The sequence below is a fragment of the Helicoverpa armigera genome, chromosome 6 (genome assembly GCF_030705265.1).
Source record: "Helicoverpa armigera isolate CAAS_96S chromosome 6, ASM3070526v1, whole genome shotgun sequence".
Taxonomy (NCBI): Eukaryota; Metazoa; Arthropoda; class Insecta; order Lepidoptera; family Noctuidae; genus Helicoverpa; species Helicoverpa armigera.
Window position 1 is genome coordinate 4,348,504 of NC_087125.1, and position 22,372 is coordinate 4,370,875.

Genomic DNA, 22,372 nt, shown 5'->3' on the forward strand with positions numbered 1-22,372 from the left:
TAAATTGACATTTAAAAACCATATTCTATTGTTTTAGCATTTCAATGAAACAACAGAACACAACATTTAGTGGGCGTGGAATTCTACAAAACTTTTCAAAAATGTTAGTATTTCATTCGCTTTTCGCCTACGTACTGGACAAATTGAATAAAATTTAATTCCATGCACTTATCACATTGAAACAGGATAACTAAAAAATACCTCTTCAAAATAAATGACTACAAGAAGGTGTGGGAGAAAAAGTTAAAAGGTACAAAATAGTTTCTATTTTAGATAAAAGTTGCTTCAACAATAGCCAATGTAACTGCCACTTTTATCTTTATCATAGGAATACAAACATTCACCTGACATTCTGCACCCACGCCTCTCAGTTCACTAAAGAAAAATAGGTCTTCACAATCTGTTCTGTAGACGACAACCCGCCAAGTTTTTAGTACCTGAACAATACAGATTATAATAATCTGTTTAAATTCAAGAAAAATATGTTATCTACAAAGAAAAAGGTCATCAGTCTAATAGAAATGTTGTCTATTTGTTGTGGGAAAACATGTAGTTGAGTCATTCATGTCAAAACAAGCTTAACGGGGTTTTCTCCGTATGCGAGAAAGTTGTCACGAAAAACAAACATGATTTGCATGAAACATACTTTTACTCCACTTCAGTTGCTATCATATTTGTGGGTTATTTATTACATAAATTCGGGATAATCTCCGCGCGGTTGTTATTACGAATGTAAACACGGAGTGGCGACGGCGGCGGGGAGTACTCACTGTATTTCCCGGAACCCGCGCGTTATCGCTCGCACTTGACTCATGCAACTACTGATCTTGAAATGTTTTCATGGACCAACATCGATGCCTCATCTCTAAGAACATTTACCATATTAGAAGCTACCCACGGTCACCGCAAAACATTTCATCATAGTTTATTTTTACGCCCACAATGTCACGATTTTGCGACGCGTTCAGTATTTATTATCCTGTACAAACAAAAACGTGTTCAAATTCAATTATTTTTAACCCACACTTGTAATGAGTGTTTAACACAAATAGCACGTAGTAGATAATGTTAATTTTCATTCATTTGTCATATTCAATGGTGCGGTCTATTTTTGAAATATGCACTATTGTATTCAAATACAGAATGTTTCCACAACACGGTACAATTTTATTTTCATTTCACATTCAGTTACATATGGAAATATTCTATATCGTTAAACATATTTCAATGGATTCGCAGGCGCTTTATAGGAAATGTTTCTTACATTTTACAGCACAACAAAGCAGGCAGGTACACAATTATTTACACGCAATACCGCTCCTCAGTAGCGTTCATAACATTTCTACAATATTACGTGATATTCGATTGGCACTGCAACCTTACGTAATCTTATGATCTGAGTTTACACGAGCCAGTATTGAAAGTGCTATGTAATAAAGTAGGTATGAATAAATAGTGAACCTATTTGTACCTAGTTGCCTTTAAAACTATTTCAATCAATCAAAAGTACTTTTACTGGCTAATCATGGTTCATAACTGTAACTACTGTTTTTTTTAATGTTAACTGAAAATAAATCTTTTAGCGGATTCAAGATATTGCGGGGTAAACGCTCTTAATATTTTCACTGAAGTCTTTAGAGTACAACGCACTGTGATTCGAAGTCCGATCAATAATAATTCTTAAAAAATATTTTATGTCCAATCTAAGTTTGGAAACCTCTAAAAAGTCAATAGTCCGAGCCTTTGAATGGAAGTCGATAAGAATATTTAAATGAATCTGCAATAGAGACGTAAAAAAGAATAGAATGGAAAGTAATATGCACCTTTTTAATCTTACCAATGAATACTGTTTTTGGATCTCTGTTTTTGGGGTTAGTGACATGTGTTCACTATTATAGTCTCTTCAGGAACATATAAACTAAATAGTATTCTCTCTATACATAATTATGTACTTTTCTAACTAAAAAACGACATTGTGGCTAAAATTATCGCTAAATTTTCCGCCATCAATCTTCAATAGTTTACAAAATTACGCGGTATTTTTCACTACACGTAATTTCATTCATAAAGCGTATTTGTTTGAAGGTCTAAATCATAAATGTTCGCGTGAAGACGAGCGTGTTTAGCGAATGTTTTATTAGAAATGCGTGGATATAATATAACGTGTTATTATATTCGACGGAAAGCTCGATCGTTAATACGCGAATATTGGCAACTGGAGTCTTCATCTTAGAGTTGAAAGTGACATTGTGACCATTAATAATATTCATATTTTGTCTTAAAAATTATCACATCCCGTCAAAACTATTCAGAAACAATTCTAATTTCTCCGGGCGCTCATTTGTTTGAAAATTATACACTTTGACACTTGCGATGATAATTTTAGCGTTTTTTGTGATCGTTGACTTTTCTACTATGTAGGTCATTGTTAGAGGTCTTAGTCATATGTGTATTTTAATACAAAAACTTAAAGCAGCTTCTTTCCAGAACTGTTTGTCACACGCTTACCATTACAAATGTTATAATTTGCAAATTCGACTAGTGCTCCTTGAATATAAAACAGACTAGAAGGGAAAAGAGTCGACAGCCGAACAAGAATTACTGAATTGTGAGCAACTTAGTGTACCTAATCCAGCCTACCAAGAACTGTAACAACTACCACGAAGCAATTGAAGTAAAAAATAACAACAAGGACGTTCAAATCCTTAACGAAAACAAACTCAACAGGAAAATCCAAATCGTTATTTGTATGAAACATTTCTCACATCAACAAAGTACTCAAATCAATCCACTGGAAATAGAACATTGAGACTTGTCTGTAGGATGCATGCATTCGTACATTTGTATGCGAACCCGATGGGATACATTAACACATTGAAACTGATTGACATTTCTAGATTAATTTCAATACATTTGAATAGGTTGTGTAGGTACATTTGTATGCTCAATCGAGCTTCTGTTAAATAATTGATTATTAAAAACTTATTGGATAATCTCTCGACAAAAATAATACGAAAAAATATTAAGTTTGTATAGAAATTTCAACTAAAATCAAGTTTGAAACATAATTATTTACCGTGTACAGATGAAAAGTGTAAGTCTCGTTCACAATAGAGGTTTACTTTCTAAAACAATAGCAACCTGCCTGGAAACACACATTTATTGTTATCGCACAAAGTAAAGATCTTTCACCGAGGTCTTTATACTAATATAACAAAACTTCAGCCCTCGACCGCGAGTCGGTCTGGAGGACAACTTGTGCTTTGAAATCCTTCGCTACAATATTAATATCAGAGGAACAATAAAACTTCAAGTGACCTCATGCTCTTGTCATTTGTTTCTTACTGTGTTGCTATTGTTCCGGGGCTTTAAACCACTGTCCAAGTTGAATCTCAGTTTGAAGTGTGGACTTTGAACAATATGTATCCTGTGAAGACAGTCATCGAACTTAGTAGGTCAAAGAGGGTATGCTTACCTAAATTTTGTTACAAACTTATACTATAAAGTAAAACATCGCACACCAACTTCTCCCTTCCTTTATTTCCCTGACTGTACCGTAACTTTTCTTTTATTTTAGCTCCGTCTACCATCATTATGTAATAACAGAAATCTCCGTTTGCATCGTAATACTTCGATGGGCAAACGCTTTGCGAGTCACAAGAGCCGTAACGACTGTTTATTACCGAGGTCTACGGAGCGTCTGATGTTACTCAGCTCCATTTAAAATAAACGTATCATTAAATGTGAGCCTATATCACACGAGAAACTTTCTCATGACTCATCGATACTTGACAAGAAGATATATGTGCCAATAACAATAAAAAATGGTTTGGGAGAACCGATGTTAGCCGAGAAACATCCTTGAACTGGTTCCGTTTTATGTTCGCGTGACTTCTGATACTGATCGATCAACTACTTTTTAAAATAATTCTCTGAAAATCGATTTGTCAGTTTAATTGCATTTTAAAAATGTCTTCACAGACAGATATTAGCTCAAAAACAATATACATGCACCTAATGATAGTTTTATTATTACCACTATTACCCCAGTAAATAGAATAGTAACATACCGAAGCATTGTTTTCTACTTTATAGATTGAAATTTGTATATAGTCGTAAACGTTTTTTATTTATTGTAAAGATTAACATGGTTTCTTGCGAAAACCATTGTGTGCTATAACATATACATAAATTATAATGCAGTAAATTGTTTTCTGCTTTTACAACATTTTACGATAGTGTGTTAGAAAATCTAGTTTCTCGTTTTCAATTTGTCTGTTACTTTCGTAAGCTTCTGTGTAGAATTTAACATACTTAAAGGACAGGATTCATGCAAGAATCTAAAATAAATCAACTCATAATGAGAAACAGTTCCATCCTCCATTAATATACACATCAATTAACCTACAGGAGCCATATATGGCTTTGAACACATTCAGGATATGAGTAAGGAGCTTAAGTCGACAGATTAAAGAATTTGGTCAAGTGTCACAGATGCAGGCGAGGAGATCAACGCTCTCATTGTGTCGGCATAAGGCAGTGACAGAGAAAATTAGGCTCTGGATTCCACTGATATTTTTGCATTACTCGGCGCGCGGAGGGCGGGCGGCGTTGCTAGCTACCTACGTATATATAGGATGGATCGGCTGCGCGCCGCCCAGTCGCTTGTAGGAGCTCTACCGCGCTTCACGTCGCTTTCAACTACAGTGACTACAGCATTACTTGAACCTAGAACAATTTCTTTTGCTATTCCTTGGACTTAAAGGACAGTGAATTTATAGACGTTTAGTGTTGTGTATAGACTGCTTGATATTTCGTTCCCTGTGTGGTGTTTGCCGGCGATTCAGCCGACCTGTAGCTGTTTGGCCCGGGACGCCAATACTTTGGATCAGGTAAGCTTTCATTCAACTGTTGTCTCCTTGTCATGAACCGCTTCTTAGAATACTTGAATACATGAATCATTTCATTAACTAAGATTTCATAGAGTTCCCGTGAAAATTGTCTGCTGCATTTTCTGCTCCGTTGTATTGATTGCATGCAATAGATAGTTGAATAGTTATATTGATTCAGTTATGTCTAGACAAATCGTTGCACCGCTTTCATGTAACAAAAAACCTAGAAGTACTAGTTAATATATTGACTTCATAGCTACATTTAAGTAGAATCATCTTTGAAATAATTATCACTTGTAAGCTGCATCTATTATTTAGTGTTTTGTGTTCACAAATCATTTGTCAGTCACACTCAAATCTCAAGTGGGCTTATCATGTTCACTGTGCGTAAATTGATTAGGCAAATCATTAACATGTGTTGGGTATGCAAATATTTGTTCATTGGATGGAAAAATAAGCTTTTTCGCACTTGTTTTCAATAAATAAGCTATAAAGGCTGTACTTTATTTGAGCCCACGTAGGCTTCAAAGATTAATTGTATGTGTATTTCCACCTATGTCGCCTATTGGGCCATTGGGTTTATCTATTGTTACGATGCATCTGTCTTAATTTGATTTATTGGAACCGTATTGTACCGAGACGTTTTAATAAAGGTCTGATTAATTGATAAACTTGTAATCCTAATAATTTTACACATGTTCCATATTATGTAGTTTTTCGGCAATGTAACCGTTATGCTGACCATACCTTATCAGCCGTGATTTCACTGTTATCTCGTTGACATGAGGAAATTTTTGTGACCTGCCTAAATATGAACCGATGTAGGCTTCCAAATCTTTCCAATGCCTAGTTTTTATGCACTAAAAGCCTAGATGTATAACTTTTAATTAGCATAGGATAACAAAGGATGGAACATTCAACATTAATAAAGCGCGTGGTACATTCAAATCATTCAAAGAAATAGAAGGCAATATTTCATCTAACTTTATAATTTAATTAAAAGGACATAAACATGATATTCCAGTAAAATGAAGAGCCTATCTTCTTGGAAGAAACTGAGCTACACAAGCTTCATTTCTCAGGAAAACATCAATTATACCTGCAAAGAGCTTTGACATAATAAAAAACAAACAGTGCACTCTGATTCAATAAGAGTTGGAAATGAGTGTATTATTCAAGTATGCAATATCTACATAAGTCAAATATTTATATTCTAGGAAAAGTTAATAAGATTTTCCACAGTTTTATTAAATTAGTTCGGAGGAAAAACGACATTTGGATTCAAACAGGACATTTTTCCTTATATGTTTTGTTATCTTGCTAATAAAAAGATAAACATGATAACATAGCATAGGAGGTACAAGTAATAGGGTATATAATTTATTATACCAACAGGATTATTCTTGTACAGAAATCAATTATGATTATTGAAACTGTTCAATTTCGAAAATCAAAATGAACATCGGTAGACAGTTTTCCTAAATTATACCCATATCAAAACAAACTGCCATCACAATGAGTCCCGTCCTTATTCAATTTATACGATTGCCGAACATTCATGAATGAAACTGAAACGTTATAGCGTCTATTGTGAAAGATACCCGAAATATCTCCCTCTATTTTCTTATCATTGAAACTATTGTTACGACAAGGGAAGGTAATCACATACGATTCCAGACTTGTATTTTCAGGCTGGAGAAATAGATTGTATGATTATTGAATAGAATAAACGTTCATACATTTCACATCGCAACTAAGATTTAAATCGTAAAGGAGCTCGGTTCGATAAACTCCATCTTTTTCTTCAGGTTTTATTGATTGATTCGAATTATTACATTTTTATTCCGAATGTACCTTTTAATATACTGTTGCCGGCCAGTTACCGTGAAGGTTTCATTTGGCATAGCAACGTTTTCTATGTTTGAAATGATATAGTATTACATGGATAACCTGCATAATTAAAATCATTGTAATTAACGAGCCCGCGGCCTTTCATTGCCGAGTGTCCTGTATTTTTTCGAGCCATAATTGCCTCGTCATAACACAACCTTGAAAAAGAGCTATAAAGCCAATTAAACAGATAACGGTTGCCATCCAATTTGGGACGGAACCATTCATTTTCATTGTGGATAAACTCTTACAATATACACATGTTCACTTCAAAAGATGATATGTTATTTCTCCATTCATTTTAATTCACTCGTACAGTTTATACAGCTGACAACGTGTTTCCTTAGGTCAAAGTCGCCTTAATAAAGACGAAAGGGAGACAGAACATCCGGCCCGCTCCGTTCAGGTCCGCACTCGGCATTGCCAAGTATTCCATCCAACCGCTTTAATACTCGATTCATTAAACGCGGAAAATAATTATAGTTCATCTTTACGTAGGTATATCCAAAGATAAATATTTTGCATATCCCACTAACGTCACGGTTCACGCCTCCATCGCTCATCTTCACGTGAATGAGAGATATACCATTAATACATCTAATGGAAAAACTGATGTAATGTCGAAAAAAAAGAAAAATCAAAGCTGATGTAAAGATTTTTGTATTCGTATCACTCTCAGCCGAATCTAAAATTCAAATCACGACCACAGGTTTTTTTTTAGAAAACACGATTTATGTAGACGATGATCTGATTAGAAAAATGGTGTGTACATCATTAGTACACAAACGTTGCAACAGTAATGCCCAAAATGTTGGTGTACTTGACCCAATAAGATTTTATTCCGTGTAAACTGTAACAGCTGTGCCTGTAACGATCACTTGCGAAACCGTTATTGTTAAACACATACAAAAGTTCAATGTTAACCGAAAAAGTTTATTTATCCGAGCGGTTTATCGTAAAAAATGAAAACAAATGAATTTTAAATTACACATTACGATTTTCACTAAACTTGACCCAGTTATCGTTTTAACAATACTACTTTTAACCCAGTTATGAAAGTTGCACAATGTTTGGCGACTTGCATGTTACTGTCGGCGTTTAAATTGAGCTAATGAGGAGTTTCAAAGTAACTGATGATCTTCTCGTTACCGTTGTCCTTCGCCTACATGTATCAAAAGCAGGATGTCATCATAAATGCTTATATTACAAAGGTGAAAAATAAATTAATTCAGGAATATACATAATGACAGCAACGTGGAATGTTACTAGCTACAACAAATCCGGCATGAATTGAGCGCGCCTCGCTACCTATGCCGCTACCGATTAAGATGCGCGTAGCAACAGACGTGTTTATTTTATAATAAAATATACAATGTTCGTTGAGTACAAGTGCGATTAATAGTATTTTTCCACAACACATGGATTAACTCCTGCTGTTATTCTATCAGCACGGTGTCGTTAATATCGCAGACACTTTTAAAAGCGTAACGACTGAAATCACTTAGAGTAGACATTAATGATACTTTGTAGGTATACTATTCCATACCATTTGAAAAAGCAACCCGATATCGCACAATGCTTTTAAAACGTAATTATCAATGATTTGTTTCTTCTACTAAATGATGAACGAGTAAAAGGTTTTAATTTAACATTGATTGATTCGTAACACGTGTTCTGCATAATGGAAGCACTTCGGTAAAGTAATTTTCTTAAATCATGAAATAGTACACGTTGTTAAATAAACTCTGTTGTCAATCATCAAAGGACTAAAGAGCAAACGATCTATAACGCAAAGTTCTCTAACAGAAAAAAGCTCATTGTAATATAAGCCGAAATATTCTGAGGTTAGGGTTTAAATTAGGTTTTCATTGATAGTCTCCATGTTTTGGGAAAGTACGCGCCAGGTGCGGCTAGCTAGTAACAACATTGAAACTTTCCTTTCGACGTATTCAGTCGTAAATCTACTAGTATTGGTGCAGGCGGAGAAATACGACGCAGTTGCACGTTGGAAGAATTTTATTAAGTTTATAAATATAAATAGTTGAACATTTTCTATAATCCACTTTAAGCTCAAAGAGCACTGACATCGTCCGATCGTAAAAGGTCGGATATGAAATATTCTAGAAAAATAACATCGTTTAACATCGTTTCAACTATAATTTCCACAAAAATATCGGGATGTAGAATAGATGCATATCATAAAACATGAAAATCTATGTGCAAACAAAACTGAAAACAACTTCATATACACGAAAATATTTATGTTTCACTTGAAATTGAATAAATATTATTATAATATCTGATATCATGATATAAAGGATTATTCAATTTAGCTTCATAAAGTTAGTATTTTTAAAACATCAATGTTCTGGGAATTTTCCGAGGGTATGAGTTTATTTCAAGTATCGCATGCATAGCTGTGCACTGTACTTTCAAACGAACTTGTTGAACATCATACATAATACATGAGAAGGTGACATGTCCAGCGCACCGCTCACTTTAGACACGACACGTGTACAAAGATTAATTGAAACATCAGCACTTTTTATGACACGTGCTACCTAAAATAGAAGGAGTGCCCAAACTACGTTGCAATATGTACTCTGGAAAAATGTAGTTACATTTTTCCCAACTAACTTTAACATACTGGCATGTAGTTAGAGCATATATTTCAATAGTTCAAAGTTTCAATTTTGGAATTCCATCAGTGCAACTATATTCGGGCTTTAGTTATAACTATGTAGTTTCATCTCTACTAGGTATCAATTCAGGTGGTCCGGTGCAGCGCAGATAACCCGGTCACGGATCGATGCAGGTCACGAGAGGGTCACCGGGATCCTGTGACCTGAACTACATACAATTGCAGTAATTATCTGCATAGTAGTTAGATATAAAAGATGCAATATACAGTCATATCAAATCAATGTTTACAGACGCATAAAAAATAGCAAAGTTTATTTTCGGCGTCTTGTCTGAGGGCGTAGAATTTTCCTTGTTTTTATAACAGTTCAATGGTCGTCCTTTAATGACTTAGTAGCGGTCTCTGATCGCTATTACAATTACACTTCAAAACACTGAAAGCACAATGTAGTCGAATACAAAACAATTGAAAAGCTGGGCAATGGAAGCCACACGTGTAACTCAGAAAGCGGTTCATTTACCTCTCCACCAAAAACAATGTGTCGCCAATTTTCGACGCATTTACCACGCTGCTATTTTTATTTACTCGAGTGCGACTTTATTCAAGAATTTGACCTACCTCTCCGCGTAAAAGACGAGTCGTGAAGATCAGATTATACGTACCCTTTTTGTGTAATCGTCTTACAGCCATTTCTATATCTACTCTGCACTCTGTATCTTTATTTCATTTACAAAGATTCACCAAAGTAAATTTTGAATCTGTAGCTACATCTACTTAGTGCTTACGTGAAATGAATCCCACAAGGCATTAAAAAGGTCATAAACGTTCGTAACCTGTCGAATTCGCTAATGAATGACTTTAGAGCCGACAATTAAGCCTAATTAACCGAAATGCTCTCCGACTTCCAAACAGCGACGAGTCAATGGCCTCATTAAGTGAAAAGTCGAGACACACACAATAGGATCGGCAATCGTTGAATCCCCGAAGCACCAAATAATGGCTTGTAAACAACATGTTACTGCCCTTATCGGTAACAGCCATCGTGTTTTTCACAAAGACTTGTTTGTAATCTGCTACGAAAAACTGCTACGCGGCGTAGCACATTTATTAAAATTGTATTTCGTGCAGGTTTAATTAAACCAGTGGTTTACGATATATGTATAAATCTCATGACCGTAATATTACAAAATAGAATATAACAAAGTTACATTAGCACTCATTTCTTACGGAAATGATGTTATCTAACTGAGCATCTTGGTCTCCTATTTCAAGAACTCGGTCATGAAAATATATGCGAAAACAAAATATTTTTATGATATATGTGACTTCGTTTTGATATTATCTCATTAGATGGTACGCTAGATAGCTCGAATCGACTTACCAGCCTAGAATGTACTCGTTATGACTCAACGAAGTCTTACGCGTCATGTACTACATTACAAACTTTGGCTGAAGTTTCAGCCTTTATAGCAACACGAATATATGAAGCACTTTCGTCTCACTTTATTCTGAACATGAAATTAACATTCCCTAAAGTACCCAGGTACTTACGACGCGGTACTTGCCAAGAACGAGAACAATGAATAAATAATTTGACTCACGAACTAGTATTTGAGCTGAAACTCGTTCACTAGGTTTACTGTCGGCTTGCTTGTTGTTGTTGACTGATATACCACGAAGTGGCCAATCAAATCGTAAAATTAAATTGCGCAGCTTTGTAGCTGAAACAACAGCTCTTTACTTTTATGTCGAAAAAATTAGGTCTGTTTATACGAAGTAGACCCAGAATGTGAATACATAACATTTGTTACTTTTTACTGAGAAATAATTTAATGATCACATTATGTAAACCTAAACCTAACGTAACTCGCTGCCTGGTAACATGCTAGTTAAAAGTAACGTGTGTGTAATCCTTCCGTGGTTAAACCCTAACCTCAAACAAGTATCCCGGCAGCCAAGGACTCGGCCTTCGCTTCGTGTAAATAAATCACAATTATTACTTGTCAATCTCTTGTTACACAGCTGCGAAGCTATTTATCATAGTCGACATCAGTGTCAACAACTGAAGCAGTCCTTGGTAGCAACCTTCTAACAAGGAAATTAATGGTTATAATCCTTCTGATCCGACGATTTGTTCCCAAGGTCATATCCTTTCAGCTGATCCCGCGGGTTATGTAACCTTCGAGTATTGATGCCGGTTCGTGCACCATTTGGCGGTGAAGGTCTCACGGCCTCACTTCAGATCAAGGACTCTAGTAAACGAGTTTCGACGATGTATTGCTTGACCAAGTTGCAAGGACTATTATGATTCATGAGTTTCGGACAGCCACACTCTACACTTTATTCCTCTACTAAGTAATTCTACTAGGATAATTTATACTAATGGGGCAGATGTCACTTTATTAAATTAAAACTTTTATTCTATTCTGGCGTGCAATGTTTACCAGACATAATATTTCAGACGCTTAGCATTTCGTCCCACTCATTTGGCTGTAAGCTTGCAGGGTAAAGGATCGCTTCGTGGGTAGGACGCCCACGAAACCCACTATCGTAATTGATCGTCTATGTTTTTATAGTAAGAAATTCGGGTATTAATAAGCTATAGTGGTTTAGACAAAATATTTTCCCTGTCTATAAAAAGATCATGCTATCTTATCTTTTTAGGAAGTACTCGTATGTAGTATAGTAGGTATATGCTAAAGAATTATGGCGCACTAGTAAATCGATGAGAATGTCACATTGTAAACCAATAGTAGACCTTCACCACGAACAAAAACAAAGTCGTGATGCTGATATCAATTTTCCATATTGTTCCACAGCAAACAATGACTCCACGCGCCCACGTAAAGCTGGTTTAGATAAAACTTATAACATTTCGTATAAAAATACATTGTTTTTATTGCGAAACCTTATCAACGTGACAACAAATTCACGCGACTAGCGAACCCACGTTTTATCGCACCTTAAAATTAATTAGTTGTGGCCGATAAACTTCAACACTTTATATATTTTTCCACCAAATAAAAGTGTAAGCCACGCAATAAGTTTTAAAGAGGTTACATTAGCTATTTTGGAATTCATCCTTTCTTATTTATATTTTTACTGCTAATGATGAAACAGACTTTGTACACGTTCTATATTAAAAATTAAAATATTTTTTATTGGGGCTACACATTAAAAATTCCTGTAACGTCACAAACCACAATTATTTTTATATAATAAGTGGCTACTGAAATTATTTATGTAACACGGAAAGTAAATTTAAAATTTGATATTTCTTTTGGCACCGGGGCGCGACTAAGCGATATTATTTGGCGCCAAACGTAAATAAAAAGTGCGCCGTTGTCGCCACTGATACATTAATCAGAAAGGCGTATCAAACATTCGGAATGCCACGTTTTCCACCGCGTGGGCTATGTTTTTTCACGTGGCGATGCAATTTCTTTTGATATTGCATATTTTAAGATTTTTTGGTCTATTAAAATAATAATCAGTAAAATCATATATTCTGAAGGATGGTATTATTTTATGCTCACATTTCAGTAAAGTCAACCATTTTGTATCAATATGCAAATGCAATACGCACTTATTCATAAAACATAAAAAGGTAATTTCATGTGCCCAAAATGCAGTTGTTATTGTACTTAAATTATATTATTTTTAAAGTATAAAATTGTGTCATGAGTCCGGTAATAAAATAAAAATATATTTTTTCATTTAATAAACGGTTACATAAGCCGAGAGAAAGCGACATTGTAAACAATCGTAAGCTTTAAACGTGGCCACCGAGGCTTAAACATTTCATCAAGTATATGATTGTATATTTTATTCAATGGTCCATGGTACGTCACTCCTGTTTACGTTAGATACTTCTGACGTTGATAACACCTGCTCGTTGCTCATCTAATGTGGAAACCTAAACACTCATGTATTACCTACATTCACAACGCACGTGCTTCTTTAAAATTAAAATCTTAAAAGCAGTCTCTCTCTCTCTCTCTCGAAATAAACTCATTTTCGTATAATGCAGTTCTCTGCCAAAATTTGTATAATAATATTATTTGGGAATCTCCATGTTTATGAAACGAACTAAAAATAATGATCAACAAAGTACGCCTATCAAAAGATCTGTCGGATGAATTTATGTAACAAATAGACGAATGTTTTTGTTTTCAATTCTGTATTGTTGTCAACACATGGTGCGTCTGAATGGACATCACGGTGTATTCTAGGGTTATTCAACCAGTCGGTGGGCAGGCGCTGACGCATAGCGGCGTACCCGCTCTGTAAATATTTCGCACATATCTACATTACATGCCGCGCTAATGGCGTTTTTGTAAGCAGTTCTTTTTTGTTTTATCCTTCCAGGAAAGGGCTATGAGTACAATACCGCTACCTAATCGAAAAGGTTGTGTTCTGTTTTCAAGGTCTACAAATAAACGAAGGTCGATGTAGAATTCGCAATTTGTGTTTTGCTTTTTTATTTGCCGACCTTTCTTTTGTTTGCCGGTCAACTGAAATCTTCTCGAATTTTGTAACAAAGCTGTTCGAGACAATGTTTCCTGTAATTTTTCAGATGTCAGTGACCACTGTGAATAATGATGGTGAAAATAATTTAAAGGAATATTTTCGCAAATGTTGTATGAGATCTAATGTTATCTTTGAACAAGTGTTCGCGGTGACGCGGTCGGTCGGTCATTAGCTGGCAGACGTCAGAGCGGCGTCAGTAATGAATGAAACTGAAGCTCGCCAACTAACCGCCGCCTGAGCTTATCTCACCCTGATTTAACGCTGAGAACGACTCAAATGATCATTAACACCAATTTTGTAGGTTAGCAAGGGAAAACGTAATATTAGGGTTCGTATTCCAACGAGTAAAAGTATTCAATTGCGAACAGCTTTTCTGGTGTCGTCTCTAAATTGTTGCGTAATCACCGTGTTTTTTCTTATCAGCCCTTGAAACTGTTGTATAACATGAATGTTTTGTTGTTGCAGATAAAACGCAAATCTTTAAGCATGAAGGACGAGCGTGCCAGCATGCAGCGCGTACGCATTGCCGTCATTGGCAGTTCTCGAGTTGGCAAGTCCGGTAAGCAAACATAGCACATATCTACATAATATTATGTAACATTTTAGTCACATAATAAAAACATATTAATTTTTTTGGGGCAGGAAAATATTTTGAAAAAAATATACTTCAGGAAAGTTCGTATCATCTGATTTAATTCAAGCGACCCAAATACTTGAGTGACTGTCATCGTTTTGATGGATTTAATTTTCCACGAGTTCATAAATTCGAAATTTTCCGCTTACTGAATGAAACGTAATTCCTTTCTTTCCTATTTTTTAAATTTTAAATAAATTGTATGAAACATAATATTATAAGGCAACTTTCCTAAGAATTTTAGTTGAGTAATGAAAAGCGACTGCTCTCTTGAATAAAATATATTAGTTAAAGCAGTTGCGTACCTACTTATAATTTAGTCCATTACTAAGCAAAGATGGCGTATTTTAATTAACAAAATAGTCCCAAAGAAACAATAAACATTTGTAATAGTACCTTGACCGCATATGTTCAGGACTCCGACCTACTTGGTGTTACATAAGCCGAGCTGGGCAACAGCCCACTGACCTATTCTCCTTGGTGATGTAACGTAACATGTTGAACAATACATCAATGCGCCACGCCGTACATTCGGCTACTGCGACTGAAGTTACGAACAAACACTAGAACACAAAACATACTAACAACTTTTGAAAATAGAATTTGTTGAAAAACTTTCACCAACTCAAATACGAAAACCTTTTTTGTATTTTCATTTTTTTTTTGTTACAGCTCTCATCGTTCGTTACCTAACTAGAAGATACATTGGTGAATACCATTCAAACACAGGTTGGTTACATAATATTAGATACTTAAAATATCTTGGTCCGTAATTCCTTCAATATGCTCATTTTACGACTTCCTTTCAGATCTCCTGTACAGACAAACGGTACCTATCAACGGCACTCCAGTTGAACTAGAAGTTATAGATGTATCCGGTTCCAATTCAGATAAATTCCCAGCTGAACAGGTAAATAAATATCTTATACACATGTTTTATTTGACTTCAAATTCAAACTCGAAATAATTCAGGGGTATCTTTGATATAAAATACTTATACGCAAATCGTAAAATGTATTTAAATTATGTGTATGGTCTTCTAAAGAATGTACACGTAGTTATTGACCCTCTAATACTAAAACTAACATAATTTTATGGTTTGATCATAACGAAGTATCGTAAACTTTGACCTTCGCTTTGACCAATGTGCACGGTATATTCAGTTCAAAGGTACTCTAAAATAACACTTGCTGTAAGGTTTACTGAACAGTTTATGAATAGGTTTGTACTCCGGGACCTTGCGCAGTGCCCAGTCTTCACCTTCGAGGAGTTAAAGTATAAGCTAAACAACTGACCGGCCTCTAGTTTCTAAACAATAATAAGTACACAAATCAGTGAGATTAAGGATGTCGAGTATTTCATCAGAAGGTCGCATTTTTGTAGCTATTTCAATTTTTATTCCTGTTTACTTTAATCTCGGTTGTAATATTTTATTACAAACCGGATTTACATTGGTTGAAGTTTGATGTTTGTTGGTGATGTTTTGTAACATAATCAGTGTTTTGGCTCAAGTAATAACTGAAATACAAATTAAGCCGTAACAAGAGATAATTAGATACTGTGTTTGTCTTGACAACATCAAAGACAACAGAACCCTTCCGCAAACAAAACACGCTATTACCGGTACACTGGTGGCGCTTTATGTTCCGACAACTGGGTTAATGTTTCGAATAATGCTACTAGTGGCATGGAACGGCTCCAGGAGCTGCCCCAATGACCGATACACGATGACTCATCGTGTTTACATATTATACATTATTTATAGCAGTTCCAACACCTAATTACTAAGCAGCTCGCGAGCGAAAGTGCTGATTGTCAGTTTAACATTTGTAGATCTCGAACGACGACCGTTCTAATCTGGTACTCCTTCTGAAGTTTACACAAATATTGTTGCGGTGATCCTTAAAATAGTTATTTCGAGATGGTGTAGAATCACTCAGATTTGGGAAAAAATATATTTTGTAAAACGTTAATAATTGTCTCTGTGGGCAGAACATCAATTAATAGGAAAACTAGTGTAGGACGAACTGGCCTAATGACTGTAACATTTAGCCAAATTAGATTGATTTTGTGGAAATTGATGACCTTAAATATTATCTCATTATGAGAAAACATCGCTTGCAAATATTAACGACTACGTAGAATATGAAAAAACTTGTGCAAAAGTAATAACCTCTGACCTTGTCGGAAGCCTTATGCGCACACTTCAATTAAAAATCTCTTTTTTACGTTTGTTGTTTTGACCAAAGACCATTCTTCGTGAACTGAAACAATTTATTCCAATTTATTAAAAAAAAAGGTCTGCTTTCAAAAATATAGGTACGAAATGATTGCCTCTTCGCCAAAAGTGGCGATTTAATTTGAATTGGTTGCTGCGAATCTGTGTTAGGAGTTCCATTCCTCATAAGTCAATAGAGATGAATTATTGACGTCAAATCAACTTCCTGTTTAATTATGTGTTGTGATATGTACGATGTTCGGGTGTCGAGTGGACAACAATGAGTGGCTATAGGCAAGCGAGTGGGCAGCGTGTCCCGGCGTGCCACTGGCGCGTGGGAGCGCCCGTGAATCGCTGCAAGGCTAATTTTAAGCCGGAATGTTGGCTCCGAAGACGCATTAATTAAACACATTCTTCTTCGTCTAGTCTCCTTTGCACAAAGCTGTATATTATATTGTTTGATGAAGACTTAAAAACGCTTTGCCAATGTAAACAGCTTTGTTCTGTGAGTTGTTGTTAGTCTAAACACTAAAACTGATTATGTCCACTTTTTTTTAATTCGCGCTATGACGCACTTTCACGGTTATGAATTTCAATTTTCAACTCAAAAGGCTGTCACTATTATTTTGGAAAATTACAACATTGAACCTCACTGAAATTTTTGTACGAGATTTAATTAGCAATCAAACGTTAATAACAGTCACAGATGTGACCCATTCAGAACGTTCCATCAAGATAGACTGTAAATTATATCGATTTATTACACCTCATGAGCATCTCTCGGATTGTAACGTTGTATCTGACATAGTTAGCGATGTGTTGACACACACTTCCACATATTTCCGTCATTTACCATTTGCTATTATCATGTCACGCTAATTGAAACATGTTGTTGGCACTTTCTAATGTTTGTTTTTCGTTGTTCTAGATTCAATGGGCTGATGCGTGCCTGCTGGTGTATGCGGTGACAGATCGCAGCAGCTTCGAGTACGCTACCGAAGTGCTGAGCGCCCTGAAGCGTGCGCCGACGGGTGGCAGCCCGGCGCACGCGCCCGCCGGCGGCGCCGCGGCGCCCATGCCACTCGCTCTCCTCGGCAATAAAACAGACCTAGACCACTTGAGACAGGTCAGTAATTCAATAATCCAATTCCATTACATTCCCACTCGCTAGCCAATACAACATTCTTCAAATAATTTTTGTTCTACACCTATTGGAAATTTTTCAGCACTTATTTCCGATGACAAATAAGTCGGGACGTGAATCTAAAATTATGTGGAAAAAACCAGTTGTCCGGTCATTACATCTCCTCTAAATACCGACATCGTCTGTGACCTACAGTATTTACAAATTATAACTCTTTAATTAGGCCAAATATTTATTAATATGGCAAGCTTAAAGCGTAGGGAACTAAAATGTAAATAAGTATAAATCCACTTGTCACTCAAGTTCATGTGCACGGAAAAATACATCTTCAATTCAGTTCTTTATTTAAAATAGATGGTCTTAAATCTCCCTGTTTGTTTACTGTAAACACGGAATAATACAAAAGCTCAAGTAACCCGAACATAGCTTTCGAACCGTAAATACGAATGTATTACTCCTTTCTGCGCAATATCTCTCGTTATTTCTAGAATATTTGACGAAATTGTCCTTCACCTTTCAACAAGATGTTAGCTGATATGTGGATCAGTGTGACGCTTACATAACACCCGATTACGTAATTATAGCCTGGATGATTGACACGTTTCCTTTATCTTGTTTAGAAAATCTAGTCTCGGATCGGCTATGACAAAGATACTAACAATTTCAGGGGCAAACGTAACTGTTGTGAACGTTTTACGACTTATGTCTCTTACATTACACGTGGACCATTTTCCACTTTGACCTTTTTTACAAAGTACCTCAACAAAGCTCGCCGTCAGACTGACAGGCGGTATTGTGAAGTTCGACGTTGTCGCCAGAATAACAAAAGACGAGAGACTGTCTTGTCTGTCACTATTGAGTCTGCCGAGCTCGATCTCAATGGGAAATACGCGTACAGAGTGTTGCCAACAGACAGCTTTTGTCACGAACATAATGGTTATACACTCGGGTGAAAACTGAAAGCAGAAATTCATATCTGGAAACTTTGTAGGTAGACACTTGTGGCGCTTTAAGCATGTGTAGATCTCTAATACAATTACCTATTGAAATATAGACAAGCAAGTTCCTTACGTTGCTGTGACATGCCTACTACAAGATTTCAATATTCTCCCGTCACAAAGCGGATCTACAGCCGGTTCTGCATTCCTACAAGGAAATGTTTGCTTCAAGTTACAATATAAACATGTATAGAAATTAATTATGAGTCCCAACTCCCAAGTAGATCTTTTATTTTTACATGACTGAAAGAAGGTTCGTTTTCGGATTCAAAAATAACGATAAACATTACTTTAAACGATAAAAATAAATTGTAATTTTCCGTTAAACCCTCAAGTTGTTTAAATAAACGCGGAAAATTGGTAAAAACCTGACCTTATTTCGTTTTGTTTAGAGAGTTTACGCAATCTAAACAGCTTTGTAAAGTTTACTTTGAATATTAAGTAACGAAGTCCTCGGCATTATCCTACATTCCGATCTTGTCGTTAGGGGCTTTAATGTCGATAAGATAAAAATAACTTTTTATGACGTAACTTTACCTACATAATTTATCCTGGGGTGTCGAATGTATAGCGCAGCTTTGAGGAAAAAGGTAGGGTCCCTATCGCTAAGTATCCTTTAGTCGACGACAAAGACCTATTGTGACATCACAGTTCCAAGCACAAGTATTTTTATCCATTCATATTTTTCAAGTCTTTTTCTATTGTCTGCAGGTCACGACCAAGGAAGGTCAGGCTATTAGTGCAGCTCACGGCGCCTCCTTCAGCGAGGCGAGTGTCGCCGACAACTCCGGCGACCTCTACCGCTGCGTGGATCGCCTACTGGCTGAAGTGCGCACACCGCAGCGTACGCGCAAGTTCTCCGTCACCAAGATGCTCGGATCATTAATAGGTAAACATCTATTGGCTATTACTTAGCAATCGCTGGTACTTTTCCTTAATTTATGCGGAAATATATATCTATTAGCGCTCGCGGTTAATTGTTGGAACCGAGCCAATTGCAAGTCTTTCTGAATCTTTCCATGATAGGAATCTCAGAATGTCCTGTGTAATAGTTTCTAATGTTGTTTTCCTTTGTTACAGGCGGTGGTGGTAACACCCATGCGACCCGCAGCGGGTCGATGGTGGCGTGCCCCCGCGTGCCCGCGCCGGCGCGGCCCCCGCTGGCGGCGGCGGCACCCTGACCGGCGGCCGCGCCTGCGCACCGCGCGCGCTGATGCCTCGCCGGCGCCGGCGCAGTGTGGCTCGCCTGCCTGCCCGTGCCCGCCCGCTTCGCACACCCCACGCCCATGTCCGCCACCATCATATAAGCTGCAGTGACGTCATGGGTGCTGACACCCCTCGTGCTCATCTCATGTGCAGCTCGTGGACTACCAAAGACCAGATACACTAGTCAATAGTTTAATCTTGTGCATAATATATAAGTGCACGATGTGAACTTTCGTCATAATGTATGCTTGGACGGCATTGTGTTAAAACATCAAGTGAATCAGTTTTATGAATTTTGATGTTTAAGTAATTTGACAATAATTGCTATATTAGTAACGTGTTTCGACTCATGTATTGATGTGCCAAAGATCAGCTAATAATTACCTACATATTGGTGAAAATGTTACATAAATGTATGAATTATGAACTTTATTAACTCAGTGATTGAATACTCATTTGCATACTTAATAATCGTACTCAACAATGTGTATTTTGTCTGTTGTATGTTCAAGTTGATGTTTATGAAATATACATAGAAATAGAAATCAATTCAAATATATAGTGTTAACGTGTAGAGCGAACGCGTACCTTCAATAATATTGTTCATGTAAGGTGCCTGACTGTCGCTATAATATCTATATACTATGTGTACCTTCCTATGTGTAACGTATATCAGTTTGATACGGCCTAAATTTTCTACTTTTTCACAGTATTATTATAAAGTAAGTCTTGTGTAGGGTATTAACTTACACTTTTTATTATTCCTGTTTCACCATATCCAAAATATATAAATACGTTTATTATCTAAAGGCTTAGGAATCTTTTGGAATTGTAATAAAATATTTGAGCTGTTCATAGAGTTTTAAAGGCCTAAGGAGTGGTGAAATTAGGTAATTTATTCACATTTTGAATTTTGATAATTGTTCTATCTAATAGAGGAATTTAACTACACTCTTTATACATTTCTATTGTTACAGATTTGACCAAATTTTTATGTGTAGCATTGTGAAGCTATGTCCACTGTATCGCTATACAATTTTATGAATTACTTGTATTACATATAAATCATTAGTCATCTTCTAGTCATAATTTAAGGGCTGTGAAAAGACATTGTGAATGTTTGGGTGGAGTGTTAAAAGAGACGGTCTGAATAAACAATGTTATGTATTTTACAAGACAAATGTCTACGTGTATTCTGTCAAATGGGATGTAGTAATAAACTATGGATAGTGTGATTAAACTTGTAAATAATATGAAGCAAAGATTTGGCTGGTGTGATATTGTTCTAGATGTGACACCGTCGCACTGTTCATGTACTTAATATTGGGCTATCAAATTAATAGTATCATAAATTATGAACTAAATATGTATATAAGAAAATGGATAGAATATTATGAGATTGTTGGTGCGGCGGAAAAGTTGTAACGAGAATGCCTTAAATTGAATTGCTAAATTATTACTAAGGCTTGTATCGGTGTAGGCAGTGGGACTACGCGTAGCTTGCTACGACTGCTACAGCAGCTACGGCTGGCTACGAATTCAGAACCTTTCGCTACGCCATGTATATCTAGCAATTATTCCCAAACTGCCAAGCTTACTACAAGCCTTATTGTTGAATATTGACTATTCCATAAATTATATTGATGAGAACAGAATCGAGGAATGTAAATATGTACCTACATTGTTAAGGGGACTAAAACGTCGGAACTGATTGGAAATAAGTTGTAAATAAATTAATTGATTAGCTTTAATAATATTAAACGGTTATAATAATTATTTCATGTTTCATTTCTTTGTCTCTCATTTCCCTATTAAAAGCCACTAAAAGGTTGCAACTCATCCTATACATATAACTCTGAATATAGCTACTTAGACTTATACAGTATATGGACATCATTATGACCCATACAATATTTAAAGTGGCTTACATACCTCATCATAACATCACAAGCAGCCACCATCAAACTAAGTTCTATAAAAGGCAAGCCAAAATAACAAAATACGAAAAAAGAACATTCATTCAAAAATCCGATTACAAAAACAAATGAACATCAAGGCCGTAGTACCATTAAAGTGACCTAAAACCACAATTAAAAGTAACTCATCGTAACACATATCAATCGTATTCGAGAATTAGCTAGACTACTGATTGACACACAAAATAAACTATTGATTGAGTAAATAAAATAGAGAGGAATTGCTGTAAACACTAATGTAGG

The 22,372-nt window shown here is 36.0% G+C and overlaps 1 protein-coding gene across 1 annotated transcript; it reads left to right on the forward strand.

The window, feature by feature from the left end:
• The first annotated feature begins 4,665 nt into the window (after positions 1–4,665).
• On the forward strand, positions 4,666–21,929 carry LOC110373140 (ras-related and estrogen-regulated growth inhibitor-like protein). The gene is made up of 7 exons (XM_021330319.3): positions 4,666–4,892; positions 14,419–14,512; positions 15,260–15,316; positions 15,397–15,497; positions 17,734–17,931; positions 19,659–19,836; positions 20,028–21,929. The coding sequence occupies exons 2-7, from the start codon at positions 14,440–14,442 to the stop codon at positions 20,126–20,128; spliced, it is 708 nt and encodes a 235-aa protein (XP_021185994.2). The 5' UTR covers positions 4,666–4,892; positions 14,419–14,439; the 3' UTR covers positions 20,129–21,929.
• Positions 21,930–22,372: the final 443 nt, after the last annotated feature.